At 50.4% G+C, this 13,963-nt stretch overlaps 1 protein-coding gene across 2 annotated transcripts in view; it reads left to right on the forward strand.

Moving 5' to 3' along the window:
* Positions 1-8,793: 8,793 nt before the first annotated feature.
* The window catches only part of PAPLN (papilin, proteoglycan like sulfated glycoprotein), a 32,166-nt gene continuing 26,996 nt past the window's right edge, over positions 8,794-13,963 (forward strand). For both annotated transcript variants that reach the window (XM_072963374.1, XM_072963375.1), the window contains exons 1-2: positions 8,794-9,387; positions 11,113-11,177. In XM_072963374.1, the coding sequence (XP_072819475.1) occupies positions 9,171-9,387; positions 11,113-11,177 (282 nt within the window). In that variant the 5' untranslated portion in view covers positions 8,794-9,170. The remainder of the gene's footprint in view (positions 9,388-11,112; positions 11,178-13,963) is intronic.

The raw sequence follows: 13,963 nt of genomic DNA on the forward strand, positions 1-13,963 counted from the left end.
ATCTTCCAGGGCCAGACGTCTCAAGGAAGTCTCTGATCCTGACCCCCAGTGCCTGCCTGGCCTTGCGTATTTGCCCGTTCGTGACCTAGCCCCAAAGAAAAAGAGCACAGAAACCACTGTGAAAAGTTTTGTTTGATGTCTTTTGTGTTCCTGGAGAGGTGCTGGAGTCTAAAGATGTAAAGATGAATAAGATACATCCTCAGAATGTAGCTGTAGTCTCTTGTTTTCCGGTATATACCATCTTAACTTAAACTTCTCCAAAATGCTGTATACTTTTCAATTACCCCTTTTCACAGTTACTGTTATTGAGGGCTTATAAAATTGATGTTGCAAAGGTGACTTGATTCTTCCGGAAGCCAGTCCTTTCAATAAAGTACTCCTTTTTCTCTAAAGTTTGCTTTTGGATAGTCTATAAAAACCGTCTGACCTGCCATCCTTCTCACCTCCAAGGGTGTCCTGAGCGCTGAGTTTGGCAAGAGACTTGAAAACTGGACATTCGGTTTTGCCCTGGAATGAAACAATATCATCATAAATTTGAGCCTAAAAGTGATCCTTGTGATCTTCTTGCCTCTTTAAACTTCCCAAAGACAGGAGATTAGGAACAAAGGTTTCAGCTCTTCACAACCCTCATTGAAATTGCAGAGCAGTGTCCCAACAAGTCCGTCCTCAAATTCACATCCCAAATCATCTGGATGGCATCGTCTCAAACAGTTCTCTCCTCGGACAGGAAACACCTCAGATTTGTGCGTTAAAAATCAGCCTGCTGCTGAAACGAACCCTTCTCCAATGTCAGAGCCATTTCCCAGGACCTCCGACAGCTTCGCATTGCCCTGCGGAAGTAGTTGGATCCACCCTGGGCCCTGGAATCTGGTGTTAGCACTTAGCCTGGTCCCTGTAGTAGGAAATATTTCCTAGAAAGCAGTTTTCTTTTTAAAATAAGTGTGTGTTGCAACAGGGTAGCTTCAGAGTCAACTGAGCAGATACAAGACTGTCACACTGACTGTGCATTTGGAGGTGCTGGATTCAGGTTTCAGCCGGATCATTTACCCTCACGTGTTCATTGTCTGGCTTTTGCTTCTACAGACACTGCTTTGTACATGATTCAGACAGACTGTGAATACATCTTTTTAAAATATCTTTCAAATTCTTGGTAAGATACAATTTTGATAGATGATTGCAGATTTCCCTGTATTTGTCAAATTAATAAAGACTGCATGAATCCAACTGTGCTAGTTTTCTTACGTGTAAGTATAATGTGTACCTGTGAGAATTGTTCGGCATTTATCAAGAAACAGTTTAGAAACACAAATGCGTTGTTTTCATCCTTCACTCATAATAAAGTGGCATGGATTACAGCAGACCACACCTCTGAAGGGTATGATATTAAGTCTGTTTATGAAATTGCAAAGCAACTATCCTTAATACTTAGTTTCTGAAAAATATTTTTTTCTAGAAAATATCTCAAATTAATGTAAAGACTGTCAAAATTAGAACTTATAGGACATGTATGTTACACAGTACAGATATTTCAAGTGCTAGATGATTATCTTTTTAAAATTTTACTTTTTAATTTCTTAAAGTGGAGGTGCTGGGGATTGAACCCAGGACCTTGTGCATGGTAGGTGTGCACTCTACCACTGAGCTAAACCCACCCTCCTAGATGATTATCCTTTAAAAATTATGTAGATCCTATCACTCCATCCCCAAATCCTACAATATCTTTTGTTTCTAAACAGTGAAATTGCACACAGTGTTGGAATTGTTGATCAAAAATAAGTTTGTGGCAGAAAACCCAAAGTTGGCCCATTGTCTTCAGAAGGAACATAGGAGAGATGTGTTCCTGGGTATGCTGGCCAAGGGCATCAGGAAGCAGGGAAGGCATTCATTCCCTCCTTTGGGAATCAGAGGCATCGTTTGCTTTAATGAATCTTGTAGGCAGTGTTGCTAGAGTCTGCCACAGAAGCATCATGATTTGTTCTCATCAGCTGGGAGGGGTTTCTGATTCTTAGGGACCCTAACAGAGGTGCTCCTGATGGAAGAATGTCTTCGAGCAGATTGAGAAGCAGGAGTAAAGAGGCTGAATTTCCTACATCAGTAGGTAAGTACTGCAGCTCTTTGTAGCCCAGCCATTCTCTCTGGGGATTGTTCTGTGTGCCAAGCTAGGGGACCCTGCCCACCAACAGCTTAGTATCTGTTTAGAAGTGAAATGACAGCATGCTTGAGTACAAGCAAGACAGTGTAGACTCACTACGTGGTGTGGATGGGAAGGCAGAGTAAAGGAGGGATCTACAAAAGACAGGGTTTAAGAGCGGAGTTTTCTCCAGCAGCGTAAGGTTTGAAGCAAGCTTGGGAAGAAGAGAAGAGTCTGAACTGGCAAGAAGACAAAAGAGCATATGCTAAAAACAAAATGAAATATGTAGGAGACACCCAGGGGTAATTGGTTTTTGAATTAAAGTGATGATTTGTTCAGAGGAAAACCTAATTTGCTAACTGAATCTGTTTCCATATTTACTTAGTCTATACCCTCTTCATTAAATGACTTGGAGAAACCGTGGAGAATGATGACCTGACCTACCACGGGGGCCTTTCAGCACTGGGCCTCTTGTTCTTGGCAAAGATTATCTTATGTGGGCTGGTCCTTCTGTGCCTGGTATGCCGTGCCCTCTAAAGAGGGGAGATGGAAGAGCCCCAGAAACCAGGTTTGTGGGAGTCTTAATTCCTGGGAGAAAAGGTGACATACTCTTCTCTGTTTCTTTTTATTTTTCCCCTGAAGTTATTTTAATTACATAGTAACCCAAGGTCAATTCCTTATGCAAGAGAGGAAAGGCTTTTGTTATCCTTTCATCCATAGCACACCTCAAGGTGGATCACAGATAAAATTCTGTTTAGATTAGTTTTCTTGGGTAGCAGACCTAGTCGAGAACCACTAGACTCACATATAAGGATGATTTAAAAGTGAAAACAACACTGGGAGCTAGATAAATATATTTATACTATGCCTAAATAACTGAACTTAAGTGAGTTTTTTAAGGGCTGGTGCATCCTCTCCCGACGTGGTGATCACAGATGGACACGTAGTAGTCTCTCAGATATCTGCTGAGGAAACTGAGGAGAGGTTTTTGGGACTTTATCCTGCACTTAGATTTTTCAGAGGTTTTGTCCACTTGTTAGGAAACAACTTGTTTTTCTGCTTACTAACTGGATTTACCTACATCTGCTATAAAATAGCATAAATGTGTAGTGCGATGACTCAGTATTAGCTTGCTTAACCTTGATAGATGTGAAAGTGTGATTTCTTCAGTGTTTCTGAAATGTTGAAAATGACCTCCATGTCACCCTTGCTGTTTTGGAAATCTCCTTGTCAAATCTTGTTTCTGAGAGTCCTAACCCAGCTCCCCCCAGCCCTTTCTCTCCTGGTGAGGGGTCTTCTCTGGTCTGTGCGGCCAGACAGTGATCCAGTTTGAAAACGTCATCAGATGTGAGTGATGTAACACCCCAGTGGAGGGGAAAGGGCTCTTCTGTCCTGGGCAAGCTGCGCAGGGCTTGGGGGCACAGTCTGAGGACGCCAAGAGAGCGTCTGTTCTCACTCATTTCCTCAGTCCTATAAGGCAGGGCTGGGAGAGCTGGGCTAGACTTCATGCTGGTTCATGTGGCTGCTCTGACTCTCAGGCTACTTCATTAGGTATTTGGAAGTGAAGTCCGTGGCTGTTCATTAAGGGCCTTCAGCCTTTGTGGGAATCCTACAGTGCACGGGTTAATGTGCTGTTGATGGCGTCACCCATTTGACTGTCTGGTGATGTAGGTTCCGGCCATCTAAGCCAGGGCACCCTTTTTGTGTCAGATGGGCCCATGGCAATGGCCTCAGAGCAGCCCACCCTCCGGAGAGACAGGGTCCTCTCCCTGCCCCTGTCCACATGCAGCAAGTTATCCTTTGGGGATCTCTTTCTACCCAGCAAAGATTAGAAGTCCCCCTTTGTCCACTTGCACAATAGATCAATTCATGACTTAAATAAGTAAATAATAAAGTCATAGACTTGTTACAAGTGATTATGCAACTTTTGTCATTAAAGAAATGATTTACCAAGGCACTCCAAGCATTTGATAATTGCTGCATGAATTGACTTTTGTTTTTAAGTCAAATGCACTGGTGAACATTTTTTATGAGGAGATTTGGGTGATCTGACCCAGAGAGAGCCTGTGCCAGATGGAGCTCACCGGAGACCAGGCCTGGGAGCTACCACCGCTCTGCCAGGCTGGGCCAACGTGGACGGCCAGTAGCACTATGGGCTCCTGCCCCATCCGTCCTGGGGACTTGGAAGGCCCTGCCTCTCTCTTCCTGGCAGTGCTCCAGCCTTCCGGCAGGCGAAGGCTGGCCACCCCCTTAGAGGGCCCCTGCCCCTGGGGCTGGAGACAAGTCTGGCCCCATCTCCCCACCGGGAACGCAGCCAACCCAGCTGTTTCCTGCAGCCCCTCCCTGATCACCCCACCTCTGCAGTTTCTCACGAGACAAGCCCCTTCTTCCCAGACGATGTTGCCCCAGGATTCTGTCTCTGGCTGGCAGAGGGCCGAGGACCTGCTTCTTCCCTCAATTTACCTGAGGTGTGGCATCCCACCGGCTCCCTGCACCCTCTTTGACACACTCCTTTGTTATTCTCAGAGAAAACAACCCTTGTCTGCAGACTGGCTCTCTGGACAGGGAAGCTGGCAGAGGAAACTGTCTAGCTCATCCTGGTGCCTCTGAGCCAGATGAGGGAAGCCAGTGTGGGCACCTTCACACAGACCACGGAGGTGTGCCTTCTGTCTGGCCACCCAACTGCCCAAAACCTCCTGCTCCCCAATGTGTGGGGACCAGCCCAGCCTGAGCGGTAAGAGGGAGCTGGGTGCATGCAGCCACCCACCCCGGGGCTCCTGGGAATTGCTCAATAAGTGTTTAGTGAATAAATGAAGTCATGGGTGGATTAGGGGTCCCCGGGAGGGGATTTCCGTGCAGGATGACATAAACAGGGCACATGTGTGGGAATGTGTTTTAAGTAAGAACAAATATTAACCAGTTTTGCCCTTGTTTACAGGGTTTTGCTGGAGACTCTGGAGGCTGAAGTCAATTGGCCTTATCCACTTAAGAGACCCAGTATTTATAAACAAGTGGTCCAGGTTGAATCCAAACAGGATTCCTCCCCTAGAGCACATTTGTGACATCTTGAGAGACATATGGGTTTGTCCCCATTCAAAGTCACCACGTTGAGTGCAGGAGGAATAAAGGATAGTGCAGTTCTTAATACTTCTACTTACCCCTCATTTAACCAAGAAAAGCCCCGGAGAAACGTACTTGCCCCATAAAACCACTGTCCATTGAGCATTTGTTATCAACGTGTCCAGACCCTATGCTGAGCCCATCACAAGCACTGTCTCAGGTCATCCTCCTCCAGCCTGTGAGTAGGATTATCCCCATTTTACAGGTGAAAAAATGGAGGCTTTGAGAAGATGAGTAACAGTCCCAGACACACACAGCAACAAAAGCAGAAGAGGCTGCCCCAGCCCTGAGAAGTCTGACTGGTTAGCCGGAGCCGGTGCGGCTTGCCTCCAGGACAGAGGGGTGCTGTGAATGGAACCACCTCTCTGGGCCTCTGGTTTCTCTTCTGTAAAATACAGACAACATTTCTCCAGTGTGCTAACTAAAGCTGCTCAAACAACAGGGGAACATGAGAGACCCTGAGGGTCTGGGACACAGCCCAAAGTGGCAGCCACAGGCAGAAATGTCTCCAGAGTTTTAAGAAAACAAAAGTTTTAATTTTATTTCATAGTGCATGTTGTTTTATTCTGATAAAATACACATTACATAAAATTTACCATCTTAATCATTTTAAAATGTACAGTTCAGTGGTATCAGTACATTCATAATGTTGTGCAACCATCATCACCATCCACCTCCAGGACTTTTTTTTTTATCTTGCGAAACTGAAACTCTGTGCCCATTAAACACTAGCTCCTCATTCCTTCTCCCCCAGCCTCTGGTGACCACCATTCTGATTTCTGTCTCTCTGAATTGTCTGCTCTAGGTACCTCATATAAGTAGAATCATACAGTATTTGTCTTTCTGTGTCTGGCTTGTTTCACTTAACACCATGTTCTCAAGGTTTATCCATGTTGTAAGTCTGTATGTCTGTTTTAATAGAAAAGTAACCACAGCATCATTTGTCTTTAAGTGGAATTATACTCTAAGATAGGGGTCTGGGATGATGGGTCTGAAATTTACTGGTTAGAGCAGCACCACAAAAAAAGACGAAAAGTTAGTGTTGGAAAGTCTGTTTCTGAATTGCAAGGTGCTGGTCTTCTGACTTTCTAGGTGAAGTTTCCAGGTCTTTGCCACAGGCATAGACACCTCTCAGTTTCTGGGCTGAGAGTCATCCAAATACAGAGGCTGAAGCAGCAGAGGAGATGAGAAATGCCCTGGGAGAGTGATGGAGGCACCAAGAAGAGAGGACTGCAGGAGACTTGGCTGCCGGCCTCTGGGGGTCCCACTCCGGGACCCCTTCCTGGCAGCCCACAGGGACAGCAGCTGCAGAGCAGCAGATGCCAAGCCAGATGTCAGGACCTGCAACAAGAGGGTAACACCTTGCCCTCTCTCTGCAACAACCGAGGCACCGAGGCCACCCTGTTCAGCCACAGGACACCAGGTATGCTCTGGAGGCCAGGCTGTCCACGCTGGGCTGAGAAGGACCCTCCAGCCTGTGCTCTACGGGCAGGTCCCACACCCCACACTGGCCTTTGTGGGGGCCTGGGCCTGAGCCCCTCCCACTTAAGAAGTGGAGAGTGGGTGAAGGGGGCGCTCCACACACCAGCTCCCTTAATGTCTCCAGGAGTTCAGGCTGTTGGCTTCTCCAGAGAAGACTGTAGCCCAGATCCTTGTAGTGTGTGGTGTGTCCATGTGGAAGGAAGGGGATGAGCTCTCTAAGGCTCGAGCCGCTGGGTGGGAGCCAATCAGGACAGGATTTCCAGAAAACCCCTTCTTTTGCCATTTCTGATGCTCTCCTGTCTCTGGCCTCCTGCCCCAGGGCAGTGTCCTGCCCACACCCACGTTCCTCGTGGCCTCACCCTCCTCCTGGGGCCGTATCCCAAGATCTGGATTCAGGCCCCAGGTCACTGAACGACATCCCAGGAATTCTGTTCTTTCCCTCTGGAGGGCCCTTGTGTCTGTGGGAAGGGTCGAGGAAACTGTATTTCTGTCCCAGCTTTGGGGATAAAACTCCCCTCCAAAGTCCATACACTCCCATACAGGTGGTGTATGACAGCCTCTCATCAGCCACACTGAGCTTTGCACGTCTCACTCCTGCAGTCACGTTTGGTGTTTCAAGGTCCTGACTTGAATATGGCAGCAGCAAAGGGAGGAAGGAGGATTGGTACGGGGGGTGGGGGTTGCAGACTGACACTGAGAGAACACTCTCCTCCCAGCAGCCCCCTGCCCGCCCCCCACACTTTGAAAGACTATATCAAGGGAAATGGATATATGTGTTGGAGGGTAAGGAGGCAGTAGAGAGATAAATGGAGAAATCCTCAAATGTGAAGTGCTCTTTTTTCCTTTTGGATTCAGCTGTAGCATAGGTTGGAAATTTATTGTGGAAATACTTGAATATCCAGGTTGTAAGATTTGTTTTATTCTAAATTAACACACACAAGGGAAGAATGCAGTGCCCTACTAGAAAGTAAACTCCCCAAGCGCGGACGATCTATGTGTTGGAGCCCACAGCTTGGGAGAGCTGACTGCACAACTCTGTGGTTAGTGACATTACCTCGGTAGCTTGAAAACAGCCTTAGTAGTTACATGTCCCTCTGAGGTGGTGGGACATGAGGCTTGAAGACAAGTGCCTGACCTGGGCAGTGACTGCTGGAGCCTGGCTGGTGGGTCCCAGCGACATTGTGTGAGTTCTGCCTCCCCAACCTCTGGGTCTCCTTTGCATTTGGGGTGAGAAGTAAGGAATTATGGGCCTGGGTGTCTGAGAAGAAGGGATCATGGAGGAAAAATAGGAGCAGACCAGGAAGGTGCCTTGGCTGCCCACCCCCCACGGCAGGAGAGGCAGCTGCCTCCCACTTCACGGGGACCTTTGACCAAGCTCAGAAAACTCCTGGCTGATGGGGGAAGGGAGTAGGGTTTTTGAATGGAAGCAACTATTTTCCTTTTCTAGACAAGCTTTGGGTAATTCCATTCCCTTTTCTCTGCCAAACTTTATCTTTGCCTAAGAACTCACACAACTTCCCAGGGGCCCCTGCTACACAGCTGCTGCTTCTCCTCTCTTCACTGATAGGTAAGAAATGGGCCAGATTTAACATGTTTATGTTTTAATAAGCATTTTGTTTGAGCATCAGTGATGGCCCAGGGAGATGTGCTGCAGGAGCTGGAGGTCAATATAGGGGGTGAGCTCCCCATGGTGACTTTTCTCTGCCCCAAAGGAGGCCAGGGGGAAAATGCCAAATGGCCAGGCTAGGAAAGGGGCTTAAGGCAGAAGAGGATGGGGGCAAGGGACCAGCCTTGTGATCTCCCTACCTCCCATGTGCCCCAGGGCCAGTGCTCTTTTTCTGGAAAGAAGTGATTTCCAGTTCCAAAAAAGAGATGGCAGGCAAGGTTGGAGAAAAGAAGGCCAACTAGGAAAGGAAATTAATTTTATCCCATTTATTGAGTTCCTGCCTTGATCCCAACTAGTGCTTTAGACACAGGAGATAGGGATGCAAGCTTTACCCTCAGGGACCTCACTGCTAAGTTAGGGAGACTCCAGTTCCCACAGGGTGATGCATCATAGAACTACAGCAGACAGAGGTGGAGACTCAGGGAGCAGGGAGCCACCAACTTTGCCTGGGGTGGTGTGAGGAAAGCTTCTAGAGGTGAGTTTGACCAGGGTCTTGAGGGATGAGTAGGAGTTTGCAAGGGAGAGGGGGTTTCCAGAGTTCATTTTAGGCAGTGGTAAAAGGTGGCTGGGAGGTGGGAAACAGCAGCATGTGTGTGGAGCAACTCATTTGTGGCCCAATCATAGAATACAGGGGTAGAAGACAAGCAGGTAGCTGGACGCAGGGATGTGTAGGAGGGATGGCACAGAACTGGAAGGCTCGGGCGCAGAAGAAATGGGGCTGTGCCAGCACAGAGTGGAGGGCAAGCCAAGCCTTGGCACAGAGCCAAAGGAATGGAGGCCCTGGGCATCGCTAGTCACCAGGGATGGATGTCAGCAGGGCTGGGTGTGGGGGAGATGGGGCGGGAAGGAAGACAGACAGCGGCGGGGAGAGAAAGTCCAACCTCCGCAGATGTTCCGGGTGGCCGGGCTGACCTCCTAGGCTTAGGCTGGGACGGACACCGACGGAGCGGCCCTACTGGCCCTGCGAGCCCAGGACTCCTGGAGACAGGTAGGAGGTAGAAGAATAGGAACGTTGGCGCGGGCGGCTCACCCCCAGGCTGCTGCAGGAATTCGCCCCGCCGGGCTCGCGGGGAGAGCGGCGTCGAAGGAAGTGGGAGCCCGGGAGGAGACCCCGCCTCCGCGCCCTCGGGCGGGGGTGGGAGGTCGCCGGCGGGAAGGAAACGCTGGGAGCCGGGAATAGGGCTGGGGCCGGGCGGTCGGAGGCAACCAGGGCAGCCTCGCGGGGTTCAGCGCTGCCTTCCGTCGGGCGCAGTTCCTGGCGCAGAGCCCCCGAGACCAGCGCAGTCCCTCCTCCGTATCTCTGCGGCCATGGGCCTGGAGCGCCCGAGCCCCGGGTTCCTGCCGGGCCAGCCCCGCATCCCATGTCCGAAGCCGGATCTCCCGCCTCCGGGGCTGCATGGGCGCGTTCCTCGGGCAGGGCGGGCGCGGGGTGATCCTCTTTTGGGGGCGGCCGGGGAGGACGCGCGGGGACCCTACACTCCCGCCCCCGGCACGCCTGGCGCGGAGCCGCAGACCCGCCCCGCCTGCCAGCCCCTTGTGGCAACTATATAGTTTTTCCCTCTTGTCCTTCTTGCCGTCTCTACCCTAACCGATGCTCATCCCCTCCCTTGAAAGGCTGTCTCTACTCTAGAGCATCACCTTCGTTATTAGTCCTAGAACAAGGGTCCCCGGGCGCCGCGGCTTCCCCTTCTGCCCACGGCTCTTCCAGGAGGGGCCTCAGAGTGAGGCTGGGCCGCGGCGGTGGGAAGGGTGAGGCCGAACCCCACCGCCCTCACCCCGCCAAGCCCTGGGAACCTCAGGTTTGCGGTGAAAATGATAACATGAAACACTGTTGGTGCTAAGTTAACAGACCATGTGCGTCGTTAAATTTGCCAGGTTGTATTAGGTATGCTATTTTATTCTTGTAAACTGAAGTCATTTTATGCTTAAAAAATTAAAGAGAACTTTAGTAGAATTACAGATTTTAAATTTTAAGCATACAAGCCAGTACTTGTTTAACGTTCTGTACTGAACGGGGCACATTGTGTCATTTTCCAGTACAGTGACATGTTTACACATGCACACATACTGCACCCACGCACCAGACTACACTCTGTACACACTGCACTCTCCCACTTCGCATGCATGCACATACCAAACTCCACACGGGCAGTCCACAAACACACACACACACTCCCCCCACGACCCACTTCTGGACCCAGACTGTGGAGCTTCTCCAGTGCAGAAATGCTGGCTTGGGTTTCAAGTAAGATACAATTAACATTTTAAAATCATTTGAATTTGGAAAGTTCCTTAAAAAATTTAAAACATCTATATTAACGAGTTTTTAAACAAGTAGTGTAATGGCTTTTTAAAAGGAATCTCTTGCTGAATTAAAACAGTGAGTCTGATTGCTTCGATTCTGAGCTGTTTTTCAACAAGGAAGTATTTAATTGTCCTCTTTTCTCCCCTCAAACCCTGAAACTCCTGAACTTTTAGAAGCCAGTTGTAGACAGGCCTTCCCTCCCTCGCTGTGTGAATGGCACGGCCATTCCGCTGCACCCCACGGCATCCTCTCCCGTCCCTCCAGCGTGTCTCCGGGTCACCTGTGGGCAGGGGGAGGGAGGGACACGCTGCCGCCGCGCGGGCCCAGGAGACGGCTGGGAGCATGAGGCTCGGGGTGGGGCGTTGCCGGGTCCTTGCCCCGCCCCCTCCAACCCCGGCCTCTCCGCAGGCCTGGCCGAGATGCGGCTGCTGCTGCTCGTGCCTCTGCTGCTGGCCCCTGCGCCCGGGTCCTCGGTGAGTGCGGCCCCGCCCCTTGGGAGGACCCTCCTGGGAGGGGAGGGGGGTGACAGCCTCTCCGTGGGCTCGAGCCCCCTGAGGGCTAGAGAGGGCCAAGGTCGGGGAAAGTGGAATGGGAGGAGGTGATTCCTGGTCCCCAGCACCTTCAGAGAGGGGTTAGATTTTTGAAGCCATCTGGCCAAGGTGCCCAGAACTTCCCGCCTGGCTGCGGGGCGCAGTTTGCAGAAATGGCACCTTCCCAGCGCCCTCCCCGTTCACTAACGCTGGGAACCTCTGCCCTGGTGGTCTTCCAGGGCGGAAGGAAGAGGGGGTCAGTGATGACACCAGCCAAGGTGCAGGGCTAGGTGGCCCATCCCACCACACGTCTGCTACCTGCCTAGGGCCAAACTCAGCTGACAGTTTGGGGCTGTTTGGGCTGCCAGCAATTCCGCACTGCTCTGGGGGTTAACATATGGAGCAGGGCTGTCCAATAGAAACTTCTGAGACTATGGAAATATTTGATATCTGTGCTGTCCAATGAGGTAGATAGCTGCTCGGTTCATGTGGTTACTGAGCACATGAAATGTAGCTAGTGCAACTGAGGAACTGAATTTTTAAATTTCAATTAAGGTAAATTTAAATGGCCACAGGTGTGATTAGTGGCTGCTGCATTAGTGCAGGTTTAGAGAGTGAATAGTAGACACAGGAAGCCAGCTGATGATCAGAGTAGCTGTTTCATTAACAGAGGCCCCGAAGAACATACCTGGATTCTGAGGAGGTACAGGGAATCTTCTAGACTGCTGGACCCACCTTTGGGGAGAAGATGGTCTGCAGAGCTGGGCTTGGCCCTGGAGGCTGCTCCTGCCAGCCTTCTCCTGCGTTGACAGGATGGAGGTCACAGAGGCAGCCAAGCCCTGCCCCTGGACAGCTTTCCACAGGGAAGACCCACAGCTCTGCCCAATCCTCTGAGGCTGGCAGGAAGACCCTGAGAAAAGACTCAAATTATTTGCTGCCTTAGGGAGGGCAGGGGAAATGCTGCCACTAGAAATGTGAGTGGAGGATGAGAAGGGCGGAGAGGGGAAGACCCCAGAATGAAAACCTAACAGCTATGTCCCTAAGCAAACAAACAGGTCTTAGCTTCCTTTAAATTGGTGGAGGTGGTGGGGGGGGTAATGACACCCACCCACAGGTTGCATGCAGATGAAATGAGTCAAGGTATCCAAAGCAACCCGGGTCCTATTAGGTGCTTTCTTCCTTAGAAACACCTGGGTAGCCTTCACTTGCCTCCTACTGATATGCTGAGCTCAGCTGGGGCTGGACCTGGCCAGGCTGAGAACTCTCTTAACCCCTCCACTGTCTGGGGCAGGGGTGTGACCGAGGCTGGTTCTAGCTGGGGGGCAGGACCTCCCCCCACTGGATCCCCAGCACTTTGTGAGCTCATTCTCAGTGCTGACAGGGGTCAGCTTGAGCAGAATGAGTAGCTGATTAAGGAGGAATGAAGCTGAGATATAGCACTACCTCCACGCCCCTCACCACCCCCTAGGCTGGTCGGGGGAGGCTTCCTGAGGGGGCCTTCCAGTCTCCTCATCTCTTCCTCTGTTCCCACTCCCATAACAACCCCCCGACCCATGCACACCAGGCAGCTGATCCCCTAGGAACAGTGCAGCAGGAAAGGGGGCTCCTGAGTTGCCTCACACGGGGGTTGCAGAAGGAGCAAGTCGAGTGCTGAGAGTGGCAGGAGGCAGGTGAAGACAGGCCCAGCATGAGGGTGGACTGGACCAGCTCATTCTGGCTTCACACCATCTTGCAGCACGTGGCTTGGGTAATTATAGAGAAACAAGATGTGTCTGTGCTGCTTCTGGCTGAATGTGTTTTCTTTCATCAGAGAGACTTGAGTACTAGGCAGGGCCTGGCTCTAGGATGCCTGCCTCACAGGTGCTGGGGGCAGGGGACGAGGGGATGTTTGCAAGGCTTGGTACTTAGAGGGCCCTCTGTTCGGGTGAGTCACCCCCCACCCCATCCTGATGGCACAAGGTGGCTGCGTGGCAGGGGTGCCCCTTGTTGCCTTACCCACACTGGTAAGCCCAGCCCCACCCCAGGGCAGGGTGGTTTGGGGAGGGTCAGGTCATGTGCTTCAGGAGCAAGACTGACATCCAAACAGGCTTTGGTCAGAGGTAATTAGCAGCTAGGCTGAGGTAATTAGCTAGGCTGAGGCTGGCAGGATGAGAAAGCAGCAGTCCCCGTGGGCTGCTTCCAGAATTCTTACAATGTGGTGATGAGTCTGGGGTGGGGGTAGGGGGTGATGGTTGTCCCAGGAAAGTCACCCTCCTGGCACTCAGTATCTTCCCCTTTAAAATAGAAACTGATCCCAGTAAATTTCAGTTTAAATTTTATCAAGAGAACACTTACATTTTGGTTCACTGGTTTTTGGAAGCTTGGAGATTTTGGCTCAGTTAGAACTGAAGGGTAAATGATTTGAAGAGTGAAACCTCAGACCTTTAGTCTGGCTGGCCCTTCCTTCTTGGTTTTGTATGTGGTTCAGCAAGTGTGTGTGATTTGTTCTGATTCAGGGTTCTGATTTTATTTATAAAACAAGGATAACTAGATGTTTGGCACTGGGGGGCTAGAAGTACGCAGTGAGTAATCCGTGCACGCACAGACTTCCATCTACAGCCCAAATGTGGTGACGTGGCTGGAGGCTTACAGCAGGCGGAAGAGCGTGCTTTTCCATGTTAGGACTCAAGTTCTTTCTCTGGAAAATGGTAGTGATTTTTTTTTCCCCTAGAGATTTTTATGTGGCGATG

The sequence above is a fragment of the Vicugna pacos genome, chromosome 6 (assembly GCF_048564905.1).
Source record: "Vicugna pacos chromosome 6, VicPac4, whole genome shotgun sequence".
NCBI lineage: Eukaryota > Metazoa > Chordata > Mammalia > Artiodactyla > Camelidae > Vicugna > Vicugna pacos.